Below are 22,257 nucleotides of genomic sequence, written 5' to 3'. Positions count from 1 at the left end.
CAAAGAGACAATGGCACTTGCAATGTTGCGTTCTACAGTACATGTAAATTGAAAGAGATTCAGGTGCTTTTTAGTTTAGGAAGTACACAGTATGTCTCTATGGGTATTCTCCTAAATGGGAGTCATCACACTTTCTGCTTGTTCTGGTTTTAAGCATAGCATAGTGCATGACAAACAGCCCTGAAGGTGAAAGGTTTATCCAACCAAAAAAATAAAAATAAGGCGGAGGTGTTAAAAATTAAGAAAAGTCTCTAACCTTATCATGATCCCGCCATTTCAGTGTGCCATGGCTACTGTCATTATTTCCAGTAACCGCTGGACCAGAAAAGCAATGGCCGGACTGAGGGGGGGCGGAGCCACCTTTAGGGGAGGCCTCCATGACGGGGGTTTGGTTAGTGAGCCAGGGGGGAGGGAGGGTCGGCTTAGGGGCAAGGGGATGGCTAGAATTAGGGTAGTAGGTAGGATAGGTCAGTTTGAGCTGGGGGGGTGGGGTTAAGGGGTTAAATAGGGTAGGAGGAGAGAGACAGGGCGCCATTTTAGGAGGACAGGAGAAGCTCCCGCCCACCCGCCCCTTTTTGGTTGGAATACTTGGGGGGATCGGGGTTTGGGTTGGGGGTGCGGTTCGTGCGGAGGGTTATGTCACGGCGGCTTGTGGCGGTGGGGGGGGGGTCCTTGGAGTTGGTCATGGTGGAATCTGAGGACAATTGGGGGGGCCCCACGGGGGGCTGGACTCCCAGGTGGACCGAGAGGTTGTGGTGAATCGAGGGGGGGTCATTCGGTGGTGCCTTTGAGCTGGGCGTTACGGCTGGAGGCAAGAATGGCTCACCCTGGTTCGGCAGCTCAATGTTTGGGGCTTCAAGGACCTCCCCCCATTGGGGGGTTTACAGTGTTATGTATGTTATGTTGTAATGTTATTTAATAAACGGCTGCTGTGGCCATTACATTCCAGCTGGTGGTCCGTGTTTTATTGGGGATGGGGCTAATTGGTGGGGAAGTGTAATGGTGGAGGAAGGGGGTGTGTAGAAGCGGGTTAGCAGGGTTAATGGAGATGGCGAACGGGGAATAACCAATACCCGCGTCATGATGATGTGACATTGACGTTCAAATAAACTCTGTAGCCAATCACTGGCCTCAGCAGTCGCATCAGTCTCCGCAGTGCAAGAATTGCACTTTACTGCTGATGCTCAGAGATCCTATGCCATTCTTGCACACATGAGGCCAGTGTTTGGCTGCAATAGTCACCTGAATGGAAAAGGTACTTTATCACTTGTGGACCAGTGGGGGCCAGGAGTCATGGTGCTGGAATGGTGGAACTTTCATAAGGTGAGTGACTCTTTGTATTTTTTTTTACACAGCCCTCTGTCTCTAACTTAATTTTTGGTCTGACAATCCTTTTTTGCTCAGGCAACTGCAGTGAGCAACGGAGAAGCCGGTGCAGAGGATGGGAGTGGTAGTGGTCTTGATAAAGTGTTATTGTGTCCTGGTGTCCTTCCTCAGGACGTCTTTCTTTACTAATTGTAACTAACAAAAGGACATATTTCTTTACTAATTGCAAAAAAAAAATAAAAATAGCAGCACATCCAACAGCAGTTCATACAAAGTGCAAGTCTCTTCTCCCAGATAATGAGGTATGGTGGTTGGCAATGTGGCAGAAGATGATGCTTAGAAGTTGGCTAGCTAACAGTGTCTCTCTCCTGATTCCCTTCACTACGGCTGTACTCTAGCACTTGTGGCACTAGCTGTTCACCGTATGATGCAGGTTTCTAGCTAAGCCTGTTCTGAACTGCGGTGATGGTGTATTAACATGTTTCCCATCACCTTGCAGTCTTGATAGCTTGATTGCTTGATCACTTTGCTGACACAAATACGCCATAGTTTAAAAATCTTTTGTAGCTTACTACCTTGCAGGCTCTCTGGGGTGATTGTCCTCCTAGATGAGCCGCCTCTGTGGTCCACATGTCCTGGAGGAGCGGGAGATAAATCCCACTCCTTGCTTTCCTTTCTACAACTACCCTAACTAGCCCTGCCCCTCTCTTGGAAGGAAGTAGGACCAGCCCACTCCTACCAAGAGGGGAGGAATGGGATGGTAAGTTCCATTCCTTTTTCCAAACACTGTCAACTGTACCCCATCTGCTGGTGAACAAAGTGGATAGCATGACATTATATTACATTGCATTACAAACCATTTGCAATAGTAGTACCCCCAGGTCTGAGGTACAATACAACCTCTTTCATATATGAACCTGATCAATTAATTATTTGTCCCTTCTTCTACAGTCTGTAGATTAGAAAATGATGGTTCTCATAGAAATATAAACAACTAACCGAAGAATCAGACTGCACATAGTGCATGAGATTGTAGTCTGTTGCCATAGAGATACATTGATCTGCATAAGAGCTTGTATATAAGAAACCTACAATACTTTAATCACAATATTGTTTTACATATATTGGAGCAATAACCATAGTTGCCTATATTCTTTAAATCAAACTTTAAATGTATTTTACAAAAGCCCATGAGTATTGTATGTTTGTGTTTAATTTATATTTTTGTGAAATCAGTAAGTTTCATATTGCTCTGCAAGCATTATTCTGTTGTCTTTTGAGCAATACAATACTAATACCTTTATTTCTAATCTTTTTTTAATAGCATGATGATTTCACTATACTTGCCGATCTACGCAAATGCGGCGGATTCTCTAACAAAAGATCCTGCCTGAGAAATGTGGTTTTGGCCTTACAAAACGGGACAACTGTAAGTAACTTTATCAATAAGGTATATTCATTGTTTTCCTAACAAGATTCTGACAGAAAGCAGCATTATTTATATTATTGCAAATTCAGCCCACATTTTTATTGACAAGTGAAGAAATAAATTGACATTATTTTTACAAATGCATGCAATGTTTTATGTACAGGGACACAGTTTTTTTTACAAAACCTACCGTACGCATTGAGAGGAGGTGGCATTTCAATATTGTGCTTGTGAATGAAGCGGTAATATGAATATTAGCTTTCTCAGCAGATCTCAGTGTGGTGAAGCTATAATACATGGAGTATATGATATGCAGATGCTAGGACACAGCTCTGTCTAGCCCTGTCAATCAAGGTGAGGGGGATAGTGTGCAGCGCACAGAGAGGTGTTACAAAGCAGTTCTCAAATGATTCAACGCCGACTCCTGGTGCTCCAATTGCTCATTTGCATATGAATAAAGACATAGATATATTTGCAGCTGTTTAGCATACAGAAAAAAGTTGTAATCAGCATGATGAGCCCTACCAGGCAGTATGGTGAGAGAGCCTTTAAACATGCTGGGAGAGCCAGGAAAAAGACTGGCCCACAAGAAACCCTTGAAGTATGTTTCACTAATAGAAGCTTCATCAAGAGACTTCCTGTGTTATATTTGTAGGATATACCAGTATATATATAAAGGAAGGAAGCTATTTACAGTGCAGTTGATACTAAGTGTGTAGGGTTATATTTGTTAGAACCCAGTGGGGTTACTAGTACTCCATCCATATGCAGTACAGAATCCATGTGAAAGATAAATGTGGCACGCTCCATCATATTTCATACTACAGAGGTAATCTTCCCTAGAAGCCTTGCGATATGCAGGGGCGGATTAAGTGCATGATAGGCCGGGGCTGTCTACTCAACTCGGGCCCCTCCCTTAATTTTAGTTTAAAAAAATTCTGTATGAAGAGGCTGCAAAGCTTCGTGAGTGCCACAGTCTCTTCCTAGTCTATATGACATCACATTCATCTTTCAGGTGGCCTAGGTGCAGCTCAGTACCATCCGAGTGATTGGGGCTGAGCTGTAGTACCAAGCACAGTGCTATCAAATTGGCAGCGCTGTGCGTGGTAAGGAGCAAAGAGGCTGCGGCGCTCACTGGAACATTGCGGTCTCCTCGAACAGCTGATTGGTGGGGAAGCCAGGAGTCGAACCCCCACCATCTCATAACTCTCTGAGTACAGATGTCGTAAATGTTACCTGCAGTCCTATGTAACATCCCACATAACACAGTGAACTATTGTGTTATGTGGGCTGTTACATAGGACTGCAGTTGACATCTACAAATTAACATTTTCGTTGCCAAATTTAAAATACATATGATTATGATAAAAATGACTTGGAGGAGAAGAAGATGAGACGCAGGTCACAGTAGTGAGTCAGCTCTACATATAGGAAAATACAGCTACACATACCTCTTACTTCCATTGACATCTCCTGTCATGTAGATCTTCTCTTTCCTCTTCTTCTCCGTTTGACCCAGACCGCTATGACAAATTCTTTCAGCCGCACCTTGTCTCTACAGAGTTTGTTACACAGACATTTCTCATAATTGGGGTCATTTATCAAACTGGTGTAAAGTAGAACTGGCTTAATTAACCAATCAGATTCCACCTTTTATTTTCCAAAGGAGCTGTCAAAAATAAAAGGTGGAATCTGTTGCTATGGGTAACTAAGCCAGTTCTACTTTACACCAGTTTGATAAATTATCCCAAAGGTCCCTATAGTGTCTACACCAGTTTTAATGTCCCTTTAAGTGCCCCCAGTAATGCTAACACCCTATATTGTGCTCCAGGTAATAATGCCTGTATAGTGTCCTCAAAAATAATATCCCCTAATAGCAACTCCCCCCACACTGCCCCCATATAGTAATTTCCCCCACACTGCCCCCATATAGTAATTTCCCCAACACTGCCCCATATAGTAACTTCCCCCACACTGCCCCATCTAGTAATTTCCCCTACACTGCCCCCATATAGTAATTTCCCCCAGACTGCCCTCCCATGAAATAATTTGCCCCCACACTGCCCTCATGAAGTAATTTTCTCCCACACTGCCCCCTATAAAGTAATTTGCCCTATGTAATAATATGCCCCCACACTGCCTCCTGAAGTGATTTGCCCCCACACTGCCCCCACACTGCCCCCATATCCTCCTCTGCCCCCCAAAGTTGGCACACACAGAAAAGAAAAAAAAAAAAGAAAATAAAAGCTAATACTTACCTGTGTACGGGATGGTGTGCAATCTTCATTGTCCTGCGTCCTTGCGCAGGCGCACGATGATGTCATCATGCACTCCTGCGTCGAGATTATGCTACCACATAGGCCTCAGGCCTATTAGGCCTGAAGCCTATGGCTGTAATCGGCGGCGGGGGAGGTAACTATGTGCTCCCGTTCCCCGCAGCAGTATGTCGGTGTTTAGGTTGGGGCTACCCAGCGATGCCAGGCCCAGGGCTGCTGACCTGGACACCCCTATGTTAATCCGCCATTGGTCTCATGGGATGACATGCCTGCAGAATTGTAATATGGAACAATAGGGGTTTCAAGTTGAGTAAATAGATTTTCCATTAGCACAAGGAGCATATTAATATATTAGGTCCTGCTATGCCACAGTTGGATACTGAAATATAACTGCAAATAATGAGCATAGCAATAGAAGTGCACCTATGGTAACTATTTAGCCATGAATCTGTGAAGATCACAGATCCAGGCTTTCCTTCTCCTGGCAAAGATTAATTTTACTGATCTAACCCTGCATCTAAATATCTTAGCCAGGGCAAAGTCAATGGCTGGCACCCCTTTGATATATAGCACCTAGGAAGGGGGTCATGCAGGGGAGGACTGGCAGCCTTAGTCCTGGGGGGCAAATCTAGTCAAGTGGGCAATTTTTTAGCCCCGCCCATCATTAAAAGCCCCTCCTACATATAATAGGCCACTCCCAACACACACTGTACAGCTGACATTTTATAGTTGCGGCCTGTCTCTACACATCATACGGAGAGGGGAGGCCGTCCTGGCTGCACTGCCTGCTTATATAACAAGCTACAGCCAGGAAGCTCCTCCGCTCTCCTCCCTACCCTGATCCTGCTCAAGGCCTGTGGTTCCCCCCACCATCTGCCACCCGCCCGTGGCCTGCTGCCCCCTTTCGTCATCCTCACCCAGTTCTGAATCCTCCTTCTGCAAATGGCAGGGGAAGGAGCCGGAGCATCTCCTCTCCTACATAGCGCCCCCTACCTCTTACATCCCGTGATGTCACCTTTGTTGTAGACGTTCTCTTTCCTCATCTTCTCCATTCAGACCAGACCGCCATGATGATTTTTCTGCCATCTCCCTTCTCTGCAGAGATTGAGAAACAGACATTAGTTTCCTGCCACCCCCAATACTATACTGCAGAAACAGTCCCCCTGGAAATACAAACTACCACACAGATAGTGCCCCCAATACTGTACCCGCTATGCCCCCAATACTATACTGCAGAAACAGTCCGCCTGGAAATACTACTACCACACAGATAGTGCCCCCTTAAACAATTATTGGCACACAGCGCTCTAAAAAATAACTGCGCCCAGACACTAATAGTATAAAGATAATGTCCCCCAAAAATAATTGTGCTAAGCTGATACTATGCCAGGGTGCCCCCAAAGTAACAATGCTCCCCAAAATCCCACCAATAGAAATAATTCTCTGCCAGAGCACACTTAGTAGTAATAATGCCCCTATAGTGCCCTAGTAATCATGTTCTTCATAGCCCCTAGTAGTAGTAAAGCTCCCCATAATACCCCCCAGTAGTACTAATTTTCCCTATAATATGACAGTACATGAAATACCCCCGCTTAGTGCCCGCAGTTGAGCTAATGTCCCCATAATGTATGCCAGTATAAAATACCTCTATATAGTGCCCCAGTAAATGCCCTCATACTGCTCCTCTCCCCCTTCCCCATAATATGCCAGTAAAAAAATGCCCCTTAGTGCCCCCAGCAGATGCCCCTATAGTGATCCTCTCCCCCACAATGTACCAGTAAAAAAATGCCCCTTCTTAGTGCCACCATATGCCCCAATAGTGCTCCACTCCCCCATAGTGCCGCTCTCCCCTATAGTGCATTCCATAATGTGCCAGTAAAAAATGCCCCCTTAGTGCCACCAAATGCCATAGTGCCCCCCATAATGTTCCAATACAAAAGGCCCCTTTAGAGCCCCCACTTCCCCATAGTGCCCCCAAATGATGCCCCTATAGTAGCACCAGATGCCCCATAGTGCTGCTCTCCCCTATAGTGCCCCCCAGAATGTGCCAATAATTAAAAAAAAAGCCCCTTTAGAGCCCCCAGTTACCCCCATAGTGCTCCTGTCCCCCATGGTGCCCCCCATAATGTGCCAGTAAGAAATGCCCCCATAGTGCCAGCTCCCCCAATAGTGCCAGCCCTCCCCCCATAGTGCCAGCTCCCCCTATAGGCCCCCCATAGTGCCAGCTCCCCCTACAGTGCCCCCTATAGTGCCAGCTCCCCCTACAGTGCCCCCATAGTGCCAGCTCCCCCTATAGTGCGCCCCATAGTGCCAGCTCCCCCTATAGTCCCCCCCATAGTGCCAGCTCCCCCTATAGTACCCCCCCCATAGTGCCAGCTCCCCCTATAGTACCCCCCATAGTGCCAGCTCCTCCTATAGGCCCCCCCATAGTGCCAGCTCCCCTATAAGCCCTCCCCCCATAGTGCCAGCTCCCCCTATAGGCCCCCCCATAGTGCCAGCTCCCCCTACAGTGCCCCCATAGTGCCAGCTCCCCCTATAGTGCACCCCATAGTGCCAGCTCCCCCTATAGTCCCCCCCATAGTGCCAGCTCCCCCTATAGTACCCCCCCATAGTGCCATCTCCCCCTATAGTACCCCCCCATAGTGCCAGCTCCTCCTATAGGCCCCCCATAGTGCCAGCTCCCCCTATAGGCCCCCCATAGTGCCAGCTCCCCCTACAGTGCCCCCCATAGTTCCAGCTCCCCCTATAGTGTGCCCCAAAGTGCCAGCTCCCCCTATAGTCCCCCCCATAGTGCCAGCTCCCCCTATAGTACCCCCCCATAGTGCCAGCTCCCCCTATAGTACCCCCCCATAGTGCCAGCTCCTCCTATAGGCCCCCCATAGTGCCAGCTCCCCCTATAGGCACCCCCATAGTGCCAGCTCCCCCTACAGTGCCCCCCATAGTGCCAGCTCCCCCTATAGTGCGCCCCATAGTGCCAGCTCCCCTTATAGTGCCCCCCATAGTGCCCGCTCCCCCTATAGGGCGCCCCATAGTGCCAGCTCCCCTTATAGTGCACCCCATACTGCCAGATCTCCCCCCCCCCATAGTGCCAGATCTCCCCCCATAGTGACAGATCTCCGCCCCCCCCCCCATAGTGACAGATCTCCGCAAAGAAGAAAAAATAATAAAAAAATACTTACCTCCATCAGTAGCGTGTGCTGCCGGCTCAGGCGTCGCGATGATAATGACGTCATCGCGCTTCCTGAGCCGGCCTCTGATAGGCTGCAGGCATTAGTGCCTGCAGCCTATCAGAAGAACAGGGGAGGGACACGCCTCTCCCTCCCCTGCCCCACAGCACACAGCGGCCGCAATTACATCCAGGGCCGCGCCGCCTGTGGTGATCGGCGGTGCGGCCCTGAAGAATAAAAAAAAATTATTTATTTTTTTAGACGGGCGGCCCAGCGGCAGTTTATTTAGGGAGGCCTGGGGGGCAATTGCCTCCCTGCCCCCCCGGCCCAGTCCGCCCCTGGGGTCATGCCAGACCCCCCCCCCCCCCTCCCCTCAGAGCTATGCCCTTAGGGACATTCATGGAGATCTTTGTTTCTTCTTTTCTTTTTTTTGTTCCTTAGCCAACTTGAACCTTTGTCTACTAATTAAAAGGGGTGTTCCGGTTAGAGAAAACGATCACCTATCCATAGGATAGGGGATAACTATTAGATTCTTGGGGGTCCTACCCCTGGGACCCCACCATTTATTATAACAGGGGATGCGTACCCTGTGGACCCCCCGTGAAATGAATGGAGCGTCTCTATTTATTTCTATGGAAGAGCCGATGATAGCCAAGTCTCCAATTAATGGAGAGGCGGTGCACATTTCCAACCAGCTGCTCCATTCATTCCAGAGGGGCTACACATGGTATGGGTCCCCCATTCTTATGACAGGTGGGGGTACTGGCAGCAGGACCCCCACTCATCTAATAGTTATCTAACCATAGTATCCCTTTAAGGAGCCCTTCTACACCCTCCTCCACACTGGTTATTTTACCATCAAGTGACATTACTAATGTCCATTATCAGGGAACTCTTGAAGGGGTTTTGCAGTCAGTACATATTGATGACCTATGCTCAGGATAGGTCATGAATATTTGATTGGTTGGGGTCCAACTCTTGACACCCCCGCTGATCAATGGTTCAAATTGGCGGCGGCACTTGTGCCAGCGCTACTTCCTCTTCAAGATTACACAGTGTGTTGACCTGCTTGCAGCGGCAGCGCCGTGTAACTACAAGTGCTCTTTGCATTGAAGTGACTACAATGCGCCTCTGAGACTTCAGAGACGCCGAGCAGTGTAATCTTGAAGAGGAAGTAATGCTCACCAAAGCACAGCCTCCAATTTAACCAGCTAATCAGCAGGGATGTCAGGAGTCGGACCCCCGCAGATCAGGTATTGATGACCTATCCTGAGGATATGTACTGGCTGCACAACCCCTTTAACCCTAAGAGCACTGAAAGTCAGAGGGAAATTTATTTATTTCATTATTTATTATTATATATATTTTAATGATTTTTTATTAAAAAAAATTATGTGTAGGGGCAGTGATAGTGACTATTTTTTGTAATATACTTTAAGCACCCAAATCATACAGTTCTATTAGAAAATTTGCTCTAAATTGGCCAAGTGCATGCAGGATTTTTGTCTCCGCTACGAAATCGATCCCCTGAATGGAAACCTAACTGATCCCATTATAGTCTATGGGGTCCGTAGGCTTCGTTTGTCTCAGTTATGTGACGGAAAGGCAAGTGCAGATGTTATAAACCTATGACTTTTTAACTGCATCATTTTGTAAAACCAAGAACACTCTCCTTTTATCATTAGGTGCTTGCCATCAGAGAGAATGGTGCCATTTTCCTCAACTGGATACAAATTCACCTGCCCATCTCAATTGGTGAGTTTTAATAATAACTTTTCAAGGTTGAAAAAAAATATATATATTCTCATTTCATTTCTCTCATTATTATTATTTTTTTCATTATATCAGTATTTTATTTTCTGATCTCAGCAAATCCAGCTCTGTGGCAAGCAGCTGCTTGTAATAATAATAATCTTTATTTATATAGTGCCAACATATTGGCAGCGCTTTACAATCTGAGTTTGTGACATACAGGTGAAACTCGAAATATTAGAATATCGTGCAATAGTTAATTTATTTCAGTAATGCAACTTAAAAGGAATTGCATTAATGCAGCTTAAAATTAGAATTTTGTGAAAAGGTTCAATATTCTCGGCTCAAAGTGGCGCACTCTAGTCAGCTAATTAATCCATACCCCCTGAGCAAAGGGGACCTCAAAATTGTGACTTTGGGGTTTCATAAGCTGAAAGCCATAATCATCCAAATTATAACAAATAAAGGCTTGAAATATCTCGCTTTGCCTGTAATGAGTCTCATATGTTAGTTTCACCTTTTAAGTTGCATTACTGAAATATATGAATTTTTCGAGTTTCACCTGTACATGTGAGTTTGGGTGACATACATATGTGGCAATGTTCTGTGGTGTGCTTGCACACTTAAATCTGTGCCTGCAGGTAAAGAACAGCAGGGATCAATGCGCAAGCACAGGAAATGCAATCATACGGCGCATGCGCAAAATCTAGGATGGAATCGCGCCTGAAACTATACCAAAGGCTGTCAATCAAATACTAAGGGCTCATGCACATGACCGTATGTATTTTGCGGTCCGCAAAATACGGATCAGCAAAAAATGCGGATGACATACAGATGACATCCATGCGCATTCCGTAATTTTGCAGAACGGAACAGCTGGCCCATAATAGAACAGTCCTATCCTTGTCTGTGATGCGGACAATAATAGGAAATGTTCGATTTTTTTGCGGAATGGAATTGAAATGAATAATTCTGCATATGGTCCGCAAAAAAAATGGAACGGACACGGAAAGAAAATATGTTCGTGTGCATGAGCCCTAAGGGGAAGTGGGCGCGGTGAGCTTGACTTCAAGCGAGAAAGCCGCTGTTCCCTTGACTTCAAGAACCTCATTTACAGACGGCCTTCTGGGGAATAATAGTCCTTTTTCAGCGATCTTTCACACTGGACATCTAAGACAAAAACATCTTTAGAAACATGATGACAACATCTATAAGTTAATGTTTGGGGTTTATGGTGCATTTTGTAGCTGACAGGTTCCCTTTAAATGTAAAAGACGGTAGGGAGCACTTTTCCTTATATAAGAGCGCCACCTGCTGGCTGTAAAATTAACTGTCATTAATGTGAAATTCACTTAAAAATAAATAAAAAGTAATAAATAAATAATTAATAAAAAAATAAAATAAAAGAGAAATACAGAAAATAAAAAAATGTAAATGTTATAGCAATAGTCACTAGTATTAGCAATAGTATAGCAGACTACGTACACACCAATACAAACTCCCTCTACGCTTTTTCATTTTAGTAATAGTATAGTGGAATTTGTGTGTGTAAAATATACAAACATACACACATTTCTGATTTTAAAAATTTAGTTTTTTTTAGCTATATTTTGTATAGCAGGCTTTTTTCTGCGTAAAATATACAAATGCACTCATATTTGTTTTCATTTATAAAAAAAAAATGTAAAACAAAAATGCTAAAATGTACAAATTGCCCAAGATGAATACCTTAGGGCAGGGCTGGCCAACCTGAGGCTCTCCAGCTGTTGCAAAACTACAACCCCCAGCATGCCCAGACTGCCTACAGGTATCAGCCTACAGCAAAACATGGTGGGAGTTGTAGTTTTACAACAGCTGGAGAGCCACAGGTTGGCCAGCCCTGCCTTAGGGGAACAACATAAAAAAAGTTACTTTGAAGGGGCTTGTAACGTTCTGATTCTGTACAACAGTTTTCTGGCAGTACGTTGCACTAGAACCAGCAATAGAAAAATAGGCCGCAAAATCCAAAATGCACTCTAGTCTTTTGAAGTCTTGCGGCGGGCCCAGACACTAGATAAATTACATAAATAGCGTCCATTTTAAGGGTAAAAGCGTTTGGGAATGGTCTAAAATTTTTTTTGTCTTGAAACCTTTTGTAACAGTTAGAAAAAATTTGATAAGAAAGGAAAATTTAATTTTGTTTCATAATTTTCAGTTTTTCCTTAAATTTTTTATATATTTTTTTTTATTATATCCATCATCTAATGGCACAAAAGAAAGATCTAAGGTGTCCCGAGAAAAAAAAAAAAATCAAATACATGTAGGCTGGCTCACAAATTAATCAGTTATTTGCAGTTAGATAGGCTCATTGCTGCAACTACAAAAATGGCCTGGTAAGGAAGGGGGTAAACACTCTAGTAATTAAGCAGTTAAACAAATTAAAAAATATTTTAGCCACAAATTAGCAAAATGCAATCATAAAAAAAAAATTGCCTCTGAAGGTGTGCATAGCCTAGAGATCCAGCACCCTGCCTAGGCAATCATGTCATATACATTTCTTCATGGTCCCCTGACAGGACAACTCTCTCATCTCTCTGTAACAATCCACCAGTAATTGTCATGAAATGCGTTTTCTCAGCACGAAGCTGCTTTTAAGGTGGCAATGGTTCCTCCCAAACTACTAACTGCACAGGTTGGGAAGATTAGATAAATAGATAGATATGTATTATGTTTTTTCTCAGTCACATTTTACTTTCTTATACAGCAAAAATTACAGCCTTTTGGTCTACATCTTTCTACGTAAACATACACACAGAATTTGATGTCGAAGTACAAGTCCAGTTGACACCAACTATGCATGTGTATGTCACTGTTGGTCCATCCTATCATGGTCAGACTGTCGGTAAGATTTCATTTTCAGATTAAATCTTAGCATTATGCCTTTTGGCTTTATGATATTGGATTGACAGTTTAGATACTTTTATGTAACTGAAGCCTTTTTTAACTTTCATACCTAGCCAAAGACTTTAAAGGGACTGTTGGATGATGGCCTCTGTTCGTGTGCACTATGATAAATCAAAGCACCATGAAATGCTATATTGATCTAGCGTTAAGTGCTCATTGTTAGGAGATTCAATAAGTTAATCAGTCACCTGAGATCAGAAGTTGGGTTGTTGTGTTGAGATAAATTCCCTTAAAGGAGTTCTCTGGGAATGAATTTAAATGGCTGCAAGCAACCCATCCCAGCCAAGGATGGGTTTCCTCTACTTGCAGAGCGAGATAAGGGGGGGAGGGGGAGGGGTGCGAGGAGGGGGGGGGGGGCATCTCTACATGGTGATCCGTCTTCTGCACATTACTACACTAGTACTCATCCAAACTAATTTATACTTGAGGAAGCATTCCCACACCTCTAGACTCTCTCTTTGCCGGCAGATTAACATGGCCACATTTCTCTTGGTTATCTTGTGCATGAGCCTTTACAGCGGGTATCAGCACATGCGCAGATGATATCCTTACAAACCTGCATAAATAAATTTAAACAATCACCAATTCATTTTTGTAGGCTTATCATCTGTACATGCGCCGATACTTGCAGGTGCATGCGCAAGGCCATGTGCAGCAATGTTAATCTGCAGTTGGGAATCATCTGTATAAGGACAGTCCCTCGCAGACAGAGAATTCATTCAGATGAACAAATCAATTTATACAAATCGATTTGCTCAATCCTTACTCCACATACATTAACTTTGATCTCAGGCTGCTCAGCCTGACTGCCTATGGCAAACAGGATCACATCATTGTCATCTATTGTAGAGCAGACTTTCTGCTCTACAATAGATAGTAATAGAACAATCTGGTATGGAGTCAGTCTAAGTAGTCTGAGATCAAAGTTCCTCGATGTGTATATGCAGGAGGCAGAGCGCAGTGCAGTGGGGCCCTGCACTATTATCCCCCCTTCCCACAGCTCTCTAAATAAAGGCAACCCATCTTAGGCTGAGTTCACATCCGGGTTTAGCCTTTCTGTTCTTCTGCTCCATTTTTGGAGCATAAGTGAGCCAAACCGAGCCTATGGACCCCATAGACTTTAATCGGGTCCGTTAGGTTTCCACTCATACTGTAGTAGATTTTTGAAGCGGAGACAAAACTAGTCCATTGGGCTCAGTTATGTGCCGAATCCGTCCTTTCCGAGCAGAAGAACGGAAAGGATGAAGGCTGATGTGAACTCAGCCTTAGTCACCTTCTAGGACAGATTGTTTGCAGCCATTTTAAGTCATTTCCAGTGATCCTCTACTATACATTAACCTATTTTTTTTAATGAAAACTATGTATAGTATGGAGACCGCTTCACACTACACTAATTGCTCCAATCGTCCATAGTCATATATTTGTGCAATTTTAATACGTGAGTGTCAAGTCAAATTTGTAAAGTCTGATAAATTTCCAATAAAAAACTACCCATAGAGCATCTGCTACATTTATACTTTCTTTTCTTTCCTAAAAGGATTGTGTGGAAACTTCAACAACATCCAGAGCGATGATTTTAAGGTTACTAGTGGGATCTCTGAAGGGACCGCTGCCTCATTCGCTAATTCATGGAAGAGTAACAGCAACTGTCCCAATATCAAGAACAGTTACGAGGACCCATGTTCTGTGAATCTGGAGAAGGGTAAGTAAATGAGGAAACAGTAATACAATAGACATGGCCTGAAGGAGTCTGTTCTGTCATAAGCTCTTGCTACAGTTTATCAAAGCTTTATGAGAATGATGGTTTATCTGTAACGCCCGTTCTCCTGCACGCAGTCATATGAGATTTTACGCTGTTAGTTCCCAATACCAATGACACCACGTCGACATCTGAGGCATGGCAAGGCTTGTAAGGCTCTGCCCTGTCGACACAACATCATCAATGGCCTTGCCTCTGTGGGTAGTGTTCTGCTCATTCTCCTGGACCCTGCTCTGTAGATGTGCTCATACACACGGCCGTTGCCTGGCCGCAAACAGTGGGTCTGCAATATACGGGCACCGGACATTTCTGCACCGCGTCACGGATGCGGACCCATTCACCAGCTGGGAGGGAAAGAAGAGGCAGAGAACTGATGCTACAGGCACGCCTCATGAGTTATGTTCTGGGATGTAAACACCACAGATGGCCACAGATCGCTGGAGGAGTGCACTCCGAACTTCATGATCTGACTGGCATAATGCCATAAGCTTGAATGCTGGAGGCATACTCACCCTCCGCCTCTACAGCTGGTCTCTCGGGGTAAGTATTAGAATGGTGAATATTTCTTCTTTGCTTTTAAAGGAAATCTGTCACCAGGATAATCGTTATTGAAGTAAAGCCTTGGCCTAATAGCACTTAGTACCTTATTTCAAGATTTGCTTTTGTTTCAGCAATAGATGTTTTCTATCTATTTGGTATGCAAATGAACCAGTAAGGTGCCCAGAGGGGCGTCATTCTTGCAGTAAGGAGCCCAGGCACGCCTCCTGCCACAATGTGCCCACCCACCCCTCCTACATCACATTCAAGCCATAACTCTGCCCCCCCCCCTTCCCCTGCTCCCAGCATGAGGGAGGGCTTGGGCATTAGCAGGGGGCGTGTCTGGGCTCCTTCCTGCAAGAGTGACGCCCCTCTGGGCACCTTACTGGCTCATTTGCATACCAAATAAACAGGAATTTAAGAAGATAGAAAACCTCTATTGCTGAAACAAAGGCACATCTGGAAATAAGGTACTAAGTGCTATTAGGCCATGGCTTTACTTCAATAGCAATCATCCTGGTGACGGATTCCTTTAATACCTTGGAGCACTTTCTAATGATATTTTCTTTCTGGACAACCCCTTTAACGAAACCTCATTTTTCAACTTCTCAGTCAGGCTCGGACTGGCCCACAGGGGCACAAGTGAATCTCCTGGTGGGCCTCTGAGTACGTTTAGCCTCTAGTCCTCTACCCCCTGCACAAGTGGCACATGACACTTACAGATGGACTGCATACAGCATCTCAACCAGCCTATGTCCATATAAAAAACTGAGCAGATTATTCAACCCCTTCGCGATCTCCGCTGTACATGTTTAAAACAGCAGACCCGAGGCACATGTATGTGATTAGCCATAAGGCTAATGTGCGTTCCGCAATTTGCAGAACGGCACGGGCAGACATTATTATAATTGCCTATTCTTGTCCGCAAAACACGGAAAAGAATAGGACAGGTTATATTTTTTTTTGCGGCCGCGGAACGGAGCAACGTATGCAGACAGCACACGGAGTGCTGTCCGCATCTTTTGCGGCCCCATTGAAGAGAACGGGTCCGCATCTGAGCCGCCAAAACTGCGGCTCGGATGCAGACCAAAACAACGGCCGTGTGCATGAGGCCTAAGGCTACTTGCACACGACCGTACGTGTTTTGCGGTCCACAAATTGCGGATCCCCCAAAAAAAGGATGACAGCCGTATTTTTTGCGGATCTATTGTAACAATGCCTAAAACGGACAAGAATAGGACATGTTCTATTTTTTTTGTTGGGTTACGGAACGGACACACTGATGCGGACAGCACACGGTCTGCTGTCTGCATTTTTTGTGGACCCATTGAAATGAATGTGTCCGCATTCTATTCCCCCAAAAAATGGAACGGACACAGAAACAAACAACGTTTGTGGTCATGTAGCCTTAGGCCTCATGCACACGGCCATTGTGCGGCCGTTCCGTGCATTGGGGACCGCAATTGTGGTCCCCAATGCACGGGCAACATCCATGCAGCAGGCCGGACCCATTCAACATATCATAATTTTTTGCGGTGCGGAACAACAGAAAGAAACACCACGGAAGCACTCCGTAGTGTTTCCGGTGTTCCGTTCTGTGACTCCGTTCCGCATCTCCTTAATTGCGGACCCATTCAATGCTTTTTCTTTTATGGAAAATTCTATTACTAAATAATGAGCTGTTTAATGAATATACCATTGTAATGGACATACTAAGCTATTACATGGTTTGTTCATAGATGTAAAACTACCGGGATACTTTTATTTTATCAAATACTATCATGCTTGTTTTTACTCTTAGCCGATTCCTTCTATACGTTGTTAGTATATTCAGTTTACTGTACATTTTGCTTGTTTTAATAAACTAAAAGAACTCTACCTTTTCTTACAGAAAAATATGCACAGCATTGGTGTGGTCTGCTCACATCTCCGTCTGGACCCTTCTCCCCTTGCCACTCTATAGAAAATCCACTGGCATTTCATGCGGTAATGCACTTTTCCCAACTCTTTCTTCAATGAAAGAGAGATTAGTTTTTGCATACAGCATTTTTAGATGTTATGGTGATGGTTAGAGATGAGCAAATTGAAGTGAAGCAAATTGACTTTGATCCGAATTTCAGGAAAAATTTGATTCGCCATGAAGTCGAATTTCGTGTTAACGAATCTATTTTTTCTGTAATGGCAGTGAAAAAAAAAAAATTGCGGCCATCTTGATTGAAGAAAATTTTGTACGTGGTGACGTGTGACGTCACCGCGCTGGCAGGGCGCAGTGACGTAATCCGTGATTTCGAGATTTTGCGTGGTTTATTCAATAAAGATGGCCAAGACGCCTCTCCACGTGCAAATGGATAAGGTGAGTATATTTTTGGTTTATTTTTTACCCTGATTAACCCCTGAAAGGCCTCAATTTTAATGTCAGATGCTGCAATCAGCGATGAATGCGACATCTGAGGGGTTCAATGACGGGGGAGTGGTTCGATCGCCGTTCCACGGCATTGCAGCCACTACATATAATGAAATGCGATTATTGACGAATATAATTTTTCAGGACTTCGCTCCTCACTTGTGATGGGATTAAACAGATAGTGGGAGATTTTTGAAAAATGGTGTAAAGTAGAACTGGCTTGGTTGCCAAAAGCAATCAATCAGATTCCACCTTTCATTTTCAAAAGGACCTCTGAAAAACAAAAGCTGGAATCTGATTGGTTGCTATGGGTATCTAAGACCGTTCTACTTTACACCAGTTTGATAAATCTTCTCCAGAGTCTCCAAATATATGGCACAATATTTTACAAAGTGACAGCCACAAGGCTTCCAAATACAGAAACAGCTAGGTGGCACCCATATGAGCCACCACCCACCATAGGGGTTAGAGGCATAGCTATAGGGCAGGGATGGCCAACCAGCGTCTCTCCAGCTGTTGTAAAACTACAACTCCCACCATGCCCTGCTGTAGGCTGATAGCTCAAGGCAAGTCTGGGCATGCTGGGAATTGTAGTTTTGCAACAGCTGGAGAGCCTAAGGTTGGCCATCCCTGCTATAGGGGAAGCAGGGGAAGCGACTGCTTTGGGGTACAAACTCAGAAGGGGCTCACCCAGGAGGAGGAGAGAAGTAAAAGATTTTATTGTCAGGGCCCTCAACAGTATTATAAGATGACAGGACGGACGTGCGGGGTGGGGGTTGGGGACATTCTCAAATTTGCTCTGGGGCTCAGGAATTTCTAGTTACGACACTGATAGGGGGTTCAGCTACAGATCTTCAGGCAGTAAAAGCTTTAAAATAGAAGATGCAGAACATTAGCTCGGCAGTATAGTGTCAGCCAAAGGCCTCCAAATGCAGAGACAGCTCAACAGACAAATACAATCAACGGCGTACATATATGAGAGGCAGCCCCATAGCAAAGGTCAAAAAGTACCCCATTATGGTACCAAGTTTTGTCACCAAAGTTTTTGTATTCTAGCCCATGCCTTTTTCATGACACTTCGTCCAATTCCTCTACTCCTTGCTTGGTAACAATGCAGTTCCTCTATGAAGGGGAGGGGGTGAGGGGTTGTCCTATACATGTTCTTGTCAGACAGTAAAAAAACTGTGTGGGACCAACAAGGGTTGGACCCCCCTCTCCATTGACCCCATAGTAGCCCCATGGTCTAGTAAACACAGCATAGTTTAAAGGGGTTGTTTACCTTTGAGGGAACAGGTCACCTCTGAGGCTATTGATTGGCTGTAGCGGTGTCAAAATGGAAGCTAACATCCTGGGAGGAGAAAATGAGCGGACAGGTCTGCTCATTTTCTCCTTGCCGAACCACGGGTGCACAACCCCTTTAAGGGGAAATACAGAAATGGGAATATTAATTCTGTGGTGATTTTATTTTTATATTTGGCTTTTAGATAGCTGTTTTTCTATAAAAATGATGAGGATTTTGTTCAGTGTCAGACTGGGATTCTTTGGGCCCACTAAAATAAACTATTGCTGGGACCCCACCCCTATATCATCTATACAGTCTAATAGGGTTTGAATCAAAGATATAAACCCCAGTGACACGTGATTACCACCAAAGGCAGCTTCAAATGAAAATTTTCTCCTGGATCTTTAGGGTCCACTATGGCTTCAGAGACTGGACCCAATCACGTGTCACTGGGGTTTATAATCCTACTGTATTATGATGTGCCAGTCCGACTCGGATTTGATTTCATAGGACTAATGTTTACATAGGCATAAATAGTAATTTAGGACATGTTCACTTAAGATATAACTCTTGGTGTGCCTTTTGCTGATGCAGTAGTTTAATGTGCTTCTGTTCTTAAAAAGTACTAAATCCACAGCCCTTCTCCTCTGTTAAAGGTGTTGTTCAAGTTATAAAAAAAATAAAATAAAAAAACACTGAAAAATATAAAAAAAAAAAACATCCTGCATGATGTAATAAATGAATATGCGGATGAGCATGGCTACATTTATAAAAGAAAAATTACTGAAAATAATGCACTAAACACAATAGATGCAAACATTATATATGGACTAAGTCTTCATTCTGATATGATAAATTCTGAGGCTTTCAGACAATATATTTTGTATATCATACATCAAAACACATTAGGGCCCACCAACCAGCGCCAAGGTGGTCTCATTAAGGCAGGACTCTATGCCTTTGGGCATCTATATCTAGGAGAGCAGACCATACACATATAGTGTGCTGCTACTTGTTACCTCTGTCTGCAGTCAGCATCCAATGAGAGGAAGAGCATGCAACAGCTATACGTACCACCTAATCAAGGTCGCCTGCGGGATAGGTGGGGAAAAAGTGCACAAAAAAAAAATGCTACTTCAAAGGTGGAATAATAGGAGAGCATTCAGACTTAAAGGTGCAACTTCTTCAAGTATATACTACAGACAAAAACAAAAAATCAAGTCTTGTATATTTGTATGTGATTTTTCTTTTATAAATGTTGTTGAGTTACGTAAAAAAAAAAAAGCACTGTATATTTGATGTTCTGCAATATACATATACACAAGCTAAGCAAGTTTTAGGCAAAAAAAAAAAGATATTTACTCATTTCCCTAGTTCTGTTCTGGCCCCTTTGTTTATATGCAGTTGCAGAGCTGTGATGGTGTTTAAGTACAGTCGCCAAAGCTGTCAACAGGGATTGCCTCTCCCATCCCTCTGCTCTGCAAAGGGAGTGAATACACTTGCTGCCCTGCATGTAGTCTGACTGCTGGGATACTCAGCAGCATGTTATATGTTTGGGACTACAGGTCCCAACCGTACAGTACAATGATATTGCTCATACACACAGGATCTCCCCCCTACCTGTTCTTGTGCAATGCTCTGCAGACACTTCCTCACAGACAGCAGAAGAATATTTGTCAGCTCTGTGTTTGCAGGGTGAGGGGGGGGGCGGGGGGGGGGGAGAAGATCCTGTGCACAGCATTTGTCTCTTCAGTGCCTGCTCAGTACCTGAGGCTGACCATCCAACCCTGCTTATGGTAGAAGGGGTTAAACTTTGCTGAAGAATCCAGTGAGAGGGGAGACACAGGGTAGGCAGCCCAGCCAGCAGATCGGGCAGTGCATAGGGGGGCAGATGGCCAGCAGATCGGGCAGTGCATAGGGGGGCGGATGGCCAGCAGATCGGCAGTGCATAGGGGGGCAGATGGCCAGCAGATCGGGCAGTGCATAGGGGGCATGGCCAGCAGATCGGCAGTGCAGGAGGTGTGTTTTTTTTGCTCCAACCAGCATAGCTTTCATAGTGAGGTTCTGTGCACCAAGGCAGGCCTGCTCCTCCTGCTTGGAACGTCATCAGAGCAGGGAAAGAAGCTGACATAACAGGTCATATGACCCTCAGCTAACTAGGAGAACAGGGCCACTGGAGATGAAGTAAGTGAATTGAAAACCTCTATAATTTGCTTAGTTGATTAACAGCAAACAGCACCATAAACCTGTGTGTATTAATATAATTTTTTATTTTATTTTTTAGAAATGCCTTTCAGACACATGTAGCTGTAAAGACAGCGAGGAATGCATGTGTGCAGCTCTGGGTTCATATGCCTATGCATGTGCCAAGAAAAGTGTCACCCTCTTTGGATGGAGAGACAATGTCTGTGGTAAGTATTTGTGGAGTCCTCATTTAGCCCATGTAAACGTGCCCTGTAAAGGTTTCCTTTTTAATTTTTTTATTTTTTTATTGCTCCTTATAGAAAAGTACACCAAATCTTGCAAAGATTCCCAGGTATACCAGTATAATGTAACACGGTGTCAGCCCACCTGCCGATCTCGCAGTAATGATGACACAACATTCAACTATGAATTTTCTCCGGTGGATGGCTGTGTGTGCAGAGAAGGAACATATCTGAATGACAATGGAGATTGTGTAGATTCAAGTTCATGCCCATGTTACTACCAAGGCAATGCCATGCAATCTGGAGAAATGGCTGAAGAGGATGGAATTGCGTGGTAAGAATGTGGAATAAAATGGAGGCGGTGTCTTTTCTCTTGTTAGGGTCCATTCACACGTCCGTGGTGTGTTGCGGATCCGCAACACACCCGGCCGGCACACGCTATAGAAATGCCTATTCTTGTCCGCAGACATGTTCTATCTTTTGCAGGGCTGCGAACCGGAAGTTTGGGGCCGAAACCCGTAAGTTCGGGGCCGTGCTCCGCAAATGCGGAAGCGGAGAGAGCACATAGTGTGCTCTCCGTTTCACGTCCGGTCCCATAGAGAATGAATGGGTCCGAACCCATTACGCAAAATTGCGGAATGGGTGCGGACCCTTTTGCGGACGTGTGAATGGGGCCTTATATAAAAACTGCATTTTTTGTAGTCAATCTGGTCCCCCCAATCATAGCTTTTTTAAACATGGCTGGATTTCTATTTCCCGATCCCATAGGTGTAACATATATGGCTTCTTAGTTTGGACCCTTCTAATATGTTAAAACTCTTTACACATTTTGTTTTGGTACTTTTCTTATGGATTTCTTAAAAAAACAAATCCTTGACTAGAACTATACATAAAACCTAGATAAATTAGCAGCTCAACATTTGCTAGATGTGGTCAACTTAACACATTAATGGAAC

The 22,257-nt window shown here is 44.5% G+C and overlaps 1 protein-coding gene across 1 annotated transcript in view; it reads left to right on the top strand.

The window, feature by feature from the left end:
• The window catches only part of LOC122920027 (mucin-5AC-like), a 207,562-nt gene that overhangs the window by 60,777 nt on the left and 124,528 nt on the right, over positions 1–22,257 (top strand). Inside the window, exons 12-18 of the mRNA XM_044269237.1 lie at positions 2,651–2,755; positions 9,884–9,953; positions 12,694–12,831; positions 14,431–14,595; positions 17,081–17,175; positions 21,160–21,286; positions 21,380–21,635. Coding sequence (XP_044125172.1) covers positions 2,651–2,755; positions 9,884–9,953; positions 12,694–12,831; positions 14,431–14,595; positions 17,081–17,175; positions 21,160–21,286; positions 21,380–21,635 — 956 coding nt within the window. The remainder of the gene's footprint in view (positions 1–2,650; positions 2,756–9,883; positions 9,954–12,693; positions 12,832–14,430; positions 14,596–17,080; positions 17,176–21,159; positions 21,287–21,379; positions 21,636–22,257) is intronic.

The sequence above is a fragment of the Bufo gargarizans genome, chromosome 10 (assembly GCF_014858855.1).
Source record: "Bufo gargarizans isolate SCDJY-AF-19 chromosome 10, ASM1485885v1, whole genome shotgun sequence".
In the NCBI taxonomy this organism is placed as follows: Eukaryota; Metazoa; Chordata; class Amphibia; order Anura; family Bufonidae; genus Bufo; species Bufo gargarizans.
Note: the sequence above shows the minus strand (reverse complement) of the source record. Positions and strands in the feature narration are given on the sequence as shown.